General features: G+C 35.3%; 2 protein-coding genes across 2 annotated transcripts; one reads left to right on the forward strand and one right to left on the reverse strand.

The window, feature by feature from the left end:
• Positions 1-2,269: 2,269 nt before the first annotated feature.
• On the reverse strand, positions 2,270-3,009 carry LOC109545992. Its single transcript, XM_019916831.2, has 2 exons — positions 2,751-3,009; positions 2,270-2,610 (listed from the first exon to the last, which is right to left on the reverse strand). Exons 1-2 carry the CDS (start codon positions 2,908-2,910, stop codon positions 2,357-2,359), a joined length of 414 nt encoding a protein of 137 aa, XP_019772390.2. The 5' UTR covers positions 2,911-3,009; the 3' UTR covers positions 2,270-2,356.
• A 5,040-nt stretch (positions 3,010-8,049) lies between these two features.
• LOC125505803 lies at positions 8,050-8,781 on the forward strand. The gene is made up of 2 exons (XM_048670388.1): positions 8,050-8,352; positions 8,409-8,781. Exons 1-2 carry the CDS (start codon positions 8,223-8,225, stop codon positions 8,753-8,755), a joined length of 477 nt encoding a protein of 158 aa, XP_048526345.1. The 5' UTR covers positions 8,050-8,222; the 3' UTR covers positions 8,756-8,781.
• The last annotated feature ends 742 nt before the right edge of the window (positions 8,782-9,523 follow it).

Below are 9,523 nucleotides of genomic sequence, written 5' to 3' on the forward strand. Positions count from 1 at the left end.
TCGTTTTTAGTTTGGTCTTCTTTATCGTCTTTTTCGAATACCCGTTTTACCTTTGAATTTGGGACAAAATCAAAACAAAATTATCTTGTTTTTTTTTTTCGAATAAAATAAAGTTTTTCCGGTTTTCCGAAACGAATTTCCGGTTTTTCCCATTTTCGACCAAATATTTGAAAGCAATCGTTTCTACAGAAAAGGTAACTCAGTGAATTTTTGTTGAGTCGAGGATTTGTTTGATCCTAAAATTCCAGTCTCGGTCATCGGTAAATCAGTTATAATCATTAACTCAGAGAGCGGCAACAACTCAAAAGCGCAACTGAATTACCCAGGCCTACTGGGCACAACTTCGACACTAAACACTTTTCTCGGTTTACTTTGCAACCAGATCGACGTAGTTTGATGTAAATTTGTGCCGACTGGTAGGAAATAATCAGAAGCAAATTAAGTGAAAACATTGTTTTCTAGCGTGCGAAGCAACGCTTCACAACAAACACTCGTCTGTCGCGATTTTTTTGCAGTCAGACACTCTGGACATAGTTGGATGTTGAAGTCTTCGGACAATACACTGGTTGGTATTATTTAAAAGCTAAATAAGTGAAAAGCAAGTGTTTTTAGGGCTCTAGTCAGTGTCGTGCCCCAACAGCTCGACACAACTTCACAGCAAACACTTTTCTCGACTTTTTTTACGTCAAACACTACGTCGACATTTTCAAATCTTATCTTTTTCTGAAAGCCAGATTTATGCGCGGTTCTATTTGTAAATATATAACCATGAATGTTGCGTTTTATAGAAAAACGTCCTTTATTTACGTTAGAAAAATGTGAAAGTTGAGTCTATTCGAGACATTTTCTAGGAATTCTTCAAACCTTGTCCTTTAGTAAAAGACTGGTTTCGGCGGCGCGGTTTTATTAAAAAATCCTAACTCGGAAACGAAACGGAAATGCAGAGTGCGCGACGCTTTGTTTTATAGAGGAAGGTTGCGTATTTATGGTCGAAAAGTTTCACACTTGAGTCTATTTTCGGCATTTTCTGAACATTTTTCAAATCGTCTGCTTTCGTAAAAGCCTGGTTTAGGCCAGGTTTAATGGAAAATTTATAACTCGGAAATGAACCTGACATTTTTAGTATGCAATGTTGTGACTTATAGAGGACAGTCCTTTGTTTATATTTGAAAAATATGAAATTTGAGTCCATTTGACAGATTTTCTGAGAATTTTTCAAATCTTGCTGTTGGCTGTTGCAATGGCTTGTTTATATGCGGTTCTATTGGAAAATTCATAAGTTCGAATCGATGTGGAAGTGTGTTGCGTTTTATAAAACACAAACAAAAGGCGTTTGGTTACGTGAAAAATGTTTCCAATTTGAGTCTAATTGAGAGATTTTCTGAGAATTGTTCAAATCTTGCTCTTTCATTTGGGCTCATTTATACACGATTCTATTTGAAGATGTGTCCAAATATAACCAAATGGAGTTCTATAGAGAAAGTCGCTGGTGTATACTCAAATAATTTCAAGTTTGAGTCTATTTGAGAAATTTTTAGAGAATTTTTCAAATCTGGCGGTTTTCTGAAGAAAATTCATAACTGGGGGCTTAAACGCTGGGGAAATGTAAAGTTTGCAACGACGCGTTCTATAGAGAAACGAAGTTCTAGAACCGAAGCTGTTTGTTCATAACTGGGGAAGACATTTTTCTGTCCGTAATTCACAATATCTGTAAATCCAAGTTCTGTGAAATTGAAGAGTGAAGAAGAAAGAAGCTGTATCTCAAGACAGTTTTCTCAACTATTCCAAATGATGTGCCAATCGCATAACGTTTCTAGCTCAATTATGTTCGCTTGACGCAAAATCTCTTCGTGCTTCCGAAAACTGGCGAGAATATTTGACGAAGTTTAGCAACATTTTCTATTATTCCAGTCAAGGAAGACGTACTCCCGACGGGAAGTGTTTTGTCGGCCAAATGTGATATGGGATTGACGTGTCTGCGAGCACAGAATTAATAAGTAGGTTCGGGATTTCTGGAGCACTTGCCAAGAGCCGAAGCTACACTTGTTAGCCTGGATAAATCGCAACCAATTTAATGATTGAAGATAATGGGACGCTCGCAAACGTCGACTGTTCGAGCTGAAATCGTTGAAATTTGGCAGTGTTTTAAATGGTTTTGTTTTTGTTGCAGAGAGACGCGCTCAACTTGGAACCCTCCAATGTAGCCAACTGCGTTTCCAAAGGAAAAACGGAGGTATGTATCTGCACACACACACACACACACACACACACACACACACACACACACACACACACACACAAATATTGACTCGACGATTAGTATTTACACTAATTTTTTTCTCAGAAGAATTCCTAGTTACGATCCATGCCGGATGTGAACATTGTGACTATAAAATTGCCCGTGCTGGTCTTTCAGCCTCCATCTGAGCAAATTCACCAGCCAAAATATGATGGCAAACTTTCCTAAAACTATGCTCTGGATCAGCATCAGCTTGATTCCCAACAGCATCATGGGCAGGAATGTTGTCTGGATGAGGAAAGGTGTTGCAAGCATCGGAATGAGGCGCGTTAGAATATCGTCGTTTGTTTGGCTGCTGCTTTTTCGAAATTCTGAAATTTTAGAAAAATTATAAAAAATGCAGCTTTGAGCGATGGTTAATTTTTTTATAAAGGGACAAAGAGTTTAATTTTTCTTAATTTTCCTTTATTAATGATTTTCAATGCTTTTCCACGCAAAATCCCCGATTTACCTTGTAAAACTCCATTATCAAATTCCTCACTTTGATGGGCTACACAAGTTCGATTTCCCGGCTCTTCACCGACGAAAAACGCGTGATTTTCGGCACAATAAACCTTGTCACGGGTCAACAAAATCGCGTAAAAAATCAACAAATTGTGTGTACTAAACATTGCTAAACCCACCTTACTTATGTACGTCTAACCTGATGATTGGCAGCGAAATGTGGCAGACTTTGCCAACAATCTAGCACGTTTAAAAGCGGGTACTGGTAACAGAAAATCGGGTCTTAAAAAGGCCGTAAGCGGATTTCGATGTAACGGGAATCGCGAAAATTGCACAAAAGTATTAAGTAATGGATCTAATATGTGTAGTATTTACAAATGTAAAATGCAGATTCCAACCGATATTATGGAACATTCATGATTTTTATTACAAATTAAAGTGACTTTTGCCAATAATTCTAAAACGAAATTTTAAAAGAAATTATTGCCTCGTTCCTTTTCTACAGTTTCTTCTAATTTTGCTTGTACTAATTGTTATTGATCTAAATATTTGGTTTTATTAATTTTCCTGTCTGCAACTAAGTATTTTTTATACCGATTTTACCAAATTTACATCAAGGGAAGAAGAAGCGGATAGCAGGAACTTGAGTTTCACAGAAAGCGAAGAGTTCATTGAAATTAATTTGGGGCAGATTTTTTTAATTTACAACTTTTGAAGGAAGGTTTTGAAGGAAGGAATCATTTAATAGAATTAATGAAGGTTCAGCAATTTGATCAAAATCGCATTTACTTCTCATATCTTCTTCTCTTCTTCAGCCTTCATAAATATTTTTTCTTCTTTTTGTTGTATGGTTCTTATAAATTACTCTTTACCCCTTTAACGAGAATCAAATGTTCACTGTTTTCTTCAACTGGTTAGTTTCCTGTTGATCAAGTTTTTCCTGATCAGTTTCAATTTTTATTGATTCGAGGACGAATCCCTAATCCCATTCATAATAAGAATCCAAAAAATAAAAATTAAAGCCAAAAAGATCTGATAATGTCGAAACTTGAAATGTGAACCAGAATGTCCTTTTGAGGTAAAAAACTTGGATTTTTGTAAAAATATTAACCTCAGAAATAACCTCGACAATAAAAAATTCACAGGCAAATATTTTTTTATTCTTATTTATCCCAATTGTTCAGCTTTTTGGAATGAAAAAATTTCTCTCTCCAATTTGCTGCGATTTGTATGAACTTCTGAGGGATTTTAGATCTAAATCTCTTTTATAAACTGTGGAAATGTCGAGTTAATACTCACTTCACATTAGGAGTTTTGTGATGTTATTGAAGAAACTGCAGTTGCTTGAAAGTGTTAATTTTTGGATCAAAATTTACAAAGAGCGCAAAAATCAGCATCCATACATTTTTGAGGATTGTTAGATTCAAGTGTCTTTTATGGACTGTGACAATTTCAAGTGAAAAGTTCAAAGCTATATCCTCTTGGTTAAAAATTATACTTTTTAATCTGCATGAGTGCCTGCGTCGGCGAGAAAATGTCCAAAGACGCATGGAAAAAATTATTTCTGAAGTGATTTAAAGGATTGTTTTATTTTTATGCGCCTAAATTTTCTCTTTTAAAAATCTTTATATAAACCAAACCAATTTTTAGTCGCTACTTGCTATTAGTTAGAAGCCAGAAGTTTTTAATGGAGTGTTTGCATTGAAGTGAAAATGTTAATTTTTACGACAATTACAAAGGGCGCAAAAATCAATTTCTCAAGTGATTTTAACAAATTTTCGAGGTGTTTTAGATCGAGATGTCTTTTATAAAGTGTAGAAATTTCAAGTCGCTGTTTGCTCTTGATTGATATTGATGATAAGAAAGTAGAACTTTTTAAATGGAGCTTCTTCATGGGCGTGAAAGATGATCATTTTTAAACCATCATTTAGACAAGGCCCAAAAATCAGCTTCTAATGTCGACTTGAATGTACTTAAGTGTGATATTAGAGTTAAGTGTCTTCGATTGATGGTGAAACTATCAAGTAGCTACTTGCTTTAGACTAGAAGTTACAATGTTTTATTCAAGTGTCTGCTTTTGCATGAAAACGCCAATTTTTTTAGATTTTCAGGTAAATCAGCATCTTATGTGGTTTCGCTAAAAAATTTGTATGTTATTAGATACGCAACTAAGTCTTTTATAGAATGTGACAAATTCAAGCTGCTACTGACTCTAGATTAGAAGTGCAGGGAGTTTTGTTAAAGCGCCTGCATTTGCGTGAAAACGCTGATTTATTTATCAAAATTTACAAAAAAAGCAAACAATTGTTTCTGGTGCGATTTCAATGAACGTTTCGAGGATTTTTAGATTCAAATGTCTTTTATAGACCGCATAAATGTCAACTAGTTTTTTGCTTTGGATTAGAAGTGAAAATATTTGTTTGGAGGGCCGCACATGTTTACCTATAAACGATCATTTTTGGGATCAACAATTGCAAAAGGCGCATAAGTGATAACCGGTCATGATTTGAATCAAATGTTGAGAGTTCCTAGATTTAAGAACTTTTATAGATTATGCTACTTTCAAGGTACTAGTCGCTCTGGATTGTTCAGAATGGGTACTGAAGAGCCTGCAGCAGGGAAGAAAACGTAATCTTCATTCATGAAGTGAGCAAAAATAAACACCTAGTTCGATTTCAATGATATTTCGAGGAGTTTTATTAGAGCCAAGTGTTTTTTCATAGACTGTGATCATTTCAAGTTGCTACTTGCTCGATAATTAGAGGCTACATTTTTAAATTGGAGATTTTGCACTTGCGTGAAAACGTTAATTTTAGACCACAAGGGCTGCAAAAATCATAATTTTGTATGATTTGAATGAAATTTCCACCGAGTTTGGGCACAAATTTGTTCTATAGACTGTGAAAGTTTCAAACGCCTACTCGCGCTCTATTAGGAGTTACTAGTTTTTATTGACGAGCGTGCGTTGCGCAAAACGTAAATTTTTAGTTTACCAATATTTACCAAAAGTGCGTATATTAGCACGTTATGCAATTTACATCGAAGTTTCACAGTTTTTAGATTCACGCGTGGTTTATAGAGGGTGAAAGTTTCAAGTTTCTACTTGCTCTAGATTGCAAGTTACCAATTTTTCAAGCAGTAGGTGCAGTTACGTGAAAGCCTTTGTTTTTGGATGAACATTTATATAGGGCGCAAAAATCAGTTTTGGATGCGATTTGAATGTGGTTTAGATGCATTATAGAGCCAGAAGGCTTACATGCACTGCCAATATTTCAAGTGGCTACTTGCTTTCGATGAGAGGCTATAATTGTTTATTGGAGAATCTGCACTTTTGCTGAAACCTTAACTTTTAGACCACAATTTACAATGCTCGCAAAAATTACAATTTTATATGATTTACGTGAAAGTTTGACAGTTTTTAGGCACAAATACGTTCTGTAGACTATAGAAGATTGAAGTTTCTACATGCTCTAGATTAGAAGTTGCCAAGTTTTCAAGAAGTGGGCGCAGTTGCTTGAAAGCTCTTTTTTGGATCAAGATTTATAAATGGCGTAAAAACCCGATTTAGGTGCGATTTAAATGCGGTTTAGAGGGATTGTAGAGCCAGATGCCTTACATGGACTGCCAATATTTCAAGTCGCTACTTGCTTTTGATTAGAGGCTATAATTTTTTATTGGAGAATCTGCTGTTTGGAAAAACCTTAATTTTAGACCACCATTTACAATGCTGACAAAAATCACAATTTAATACGACATACATAAAATTAGGAGCCCTTTTAGGAACAAATACGTTCTATGGACTGTAAAAGTTTCAAGTTTCTACTTGCTCTAGATTAGAAGATACCAATTTTTCAAGCGGTGGGTGCCGTTGCGTTAAAACGTTTATATTTGGATTAACATTTATAAATAGCGTAAAAACCAGTTTTAGGTGCAATTTAAATGCGGGTTAGATGGATTGTGGAGCTAGATGTCTTATATAAAATGGCAATATTTCAAGTCGCTACTTGCTCTCGATTAGATACTATAATGATTTATTATGATACTAGAATGCTGGAAAAAATCACAATTTTATACGATTTGTATAAAATGTTGACAGCTTTTAGGCACAAATTTGTCCTATGGACTGTAAAAGTTTCAAAAGTCTACTTGATCTAGATTATAAGTTATCAATTTTTCAATCAGTTCGCGCAGTTGCGCGAAAACTTTAATTTTAAGACCAACATTTACAACAAGCTTAAACATTAGTATTTCTTTCAATTCAAATCAAATTTTTACAGTTTGTAGACTCAGGTGTGGATTATAAAGTGTGAAAGTTCCAAGTTCATACTTGCTCTAGATTAGAAGTTAGCAATTTTTCAAGCAGTGGGAGCAGTTGCCTGAAAACCTTGATTTTTTGATTAACGTTTATAAAGAACGCAAAAATTCGTTTTGGATGGGATTTAAATGCGGTTTAGGGGGCTTGTTGAACTAGATGTCTTATAGAAACTGGTAAGGTTTCAAGTCGCTACATGCGACTTGAAACAGGGCTATGATCAGAGGCTATAATTTTTTATTGGATCATCGCACTTTTGCAAAAACCTCAATTTCTAGACCATCATTTACAATGTTCGCAAAAATCACGATCGCATGAAATTTTGACAGCTGTTAGGCCCAACTATGTTCTATAGACTATAAAAGTTTCAAATTGCTACTCGCACTACATTAGAAGTTACGAATTTTTATTGAAGAGCGTGGATTTGGCGAAAAACCTAAATTTTTAGACCAACTTTCGAAAAGGCGCATAAATAAGCATCTGATGCGATTTCAATAAAATTGTGAAGAGTTTGACACTAAATCATAATATCAAAAATTAAGATAACCTTACAAAATTTAATAAAGAATTATTATTAAAAAACCGTATAACACTCATACATTCCGGCCAAGGTTTGAAAGCCATTCAATTACAGTTAAATATTAACATTTGTTGCCGTATAAATGGCAATTATCATTCAGCTCCTTCAAAGTCTTCATTATTTGCACTTGTCGCCTCGAAAGTGAAGCTAATTTGAGCTGAATTCGCATTATTTGCTTAATGAGGTTTCAAGTCATTAACCATTCTACGATTTTTCCAATTAACCGTTTAAAGTTGAAAGTAACTTCCTAAAAATTTATTAGACTTCCCGATTGCATTAAAAAAAAACAAGCTGACGTTGAAGTTGAAGACAATTGTATAATTTAAATATAAATTGTTTTTGAAAGATGATAAAATATGAAACTTTCTTGCATTTGCATGTATTGTTCTGATTGCCGATACTCTTAGATGTTGGTTAATGGGTCTGAACCGCAAACTTGAACTTGAGCTTGTAAAGCGCAAACCGGCCCAGATCGATGGCAATTGAGAACGGCGAACAGAAGAAGGAACTCGAACGGGTCGTGGAAACTGGCGAAGAATTTCGAATATGCCAATCATAGCGCGGCCTTCATAATTGCAGCTGGTGTGATGGTCAGTGAGCGAACTTTGCATGTTTTTTCCGTAATTTACGTTGTTTTGGTTTTTTCGCAATTCAGTTACTCTGCGGCTGTAGAACTGAGTAATTCAGCGACATCTGGATTAGTTGCTAAGCACGCTGGTAAGTAAATGTAGTCTAATATTTTATGCAGAATTTTAAAGGTTTTTATGCCGCAGAAACCCTTCAAGCTTCCATGAGGAAAAGCACTGAAAAAAACAGCATGATGAGCAGAATCCTCCCAATGCTCATTGTGCCCTTTCTCATATCGTCAGCGATCATCCCTATAATGTTAGCGGCCATAAAGGTTCTTCTGGTGAAAGGCTTCATCACTGGAACAATCGCAGTGGTGCTAATGTTGCTTAATTTCATCCGAAGGAGGGCTGAAGGAGGCGGAGTTTTTGACCATTACGCTCCTAATGTAGCCGAGGAACATTATGGATATCAAGGGGTTGATGAACCGGGGGTGTACGTACATAGGCGAAGGAAAAGGAGATTTGCTAACATTTTTGCAATCAGTAGTTAAATAAACGTTGGCGTTTGAGTTGTAAATGTGTATATTTTTTCAATTTAATATTTGTCTTTAATATTTCCCTAATACATCTTTGTTGATGCTTTCACTGAAATCAATTGTTTGTGTATTTTGGCACTGAACTATTCGACTTTAAATGATGTTTTTTTCGTATATTTTATATTTTTTTTATTCATTAATATTATTTACTAAAACTAGTCAAGCGTGACCAACCATCAGTTTTTATCTGTAATCTTAAAATTAGGGTAGTTAACTAAGTCAGTCCATTGACTTTCCAAGTTTTAGCCTCACAGAAGATTGGCAATATTTACACACACACCATGCTCTGCCCTTAAAACACTATATCAATTCAAAGGGCTTAGTTCTCTTCAATCTGCGGTATAAATTCTGATCATCTAGCACCTGGCGGGCTTCTGCGTTCGGATGTAGCTGTAGTCTAGCTTGGTGTTTCTTTGCATACCGTTTGATTGCCTGTTCAACCGTCAGGATTCCAAGGTCTCTGTAAATATCATTGTTTCTGATGAGCCATGGGGCATTGGCTATTTCACGTAATGCCTTATTTTGGACCGTTTGAATCTTTTTTATGTGTGTGCTTTTTGTGCATCCCCATAGCTGAATATACCGTAGAGCCATGTTGGTTTAATAATTTGTTTATAAATTAAAAGTTTGGTATACAAAGTCATCTTGGAATGCCTGCCAATCAGCCATCTATATTGCGCAATTTTCATTTTCAACTCTTTTACTTTCTTTCTGATATGTTCA

The sequence above is a fragment of the Dendroctonus ponderosae genome, unplaced genomic scaffold, assembly GCF_020466585.1.
Source record: "Dendroctonus ponderosae isolate FM_Combo_2020 unplaced genomic scaffold, Dpon_F_20191213v2 Dpon_F_20191213_1, whole genome shotgun sequence".
NCBI classification, from domain to species: Eukaryota; Metazoa; Arthropoda; class Insecta; order Coleoptera; family Curculionidae; genus Dendroctonus; species Dendroctonus ponderosae.

Bases quoted from the DNA above. Each gene is read 5' to 3' on its own strand.
- LOC125505803 (XM_048670388.1), top strand. From the start codon at position 8,223: ATGGTCAGTGAGCGAACTTTGCATGTTTTTTCCGTAATTTACGTTGTT. The intron at 8,353-8,408 runs GTAAGTAAATGT...TTTATGCCGCAG, and splicing joins ATTAGTTGCTAAGCACGCTG to AAACCCTTCAAGCTTCCATG.
- LOC109545992 (XM_019916831.2), bottom strand. From the start codon at position 2,910: ATGTTTAGTACACACAATTTGTTGATTTTTTACGCGATTTTGTTGACC. The intron at 2,611-2,750 runs GTAAATCGGGGA...CTAAAATTTCAG, and splicing joins TGATAATGGAGTTTTACAAG to AATTTCGAAAAAGCAGCAGC.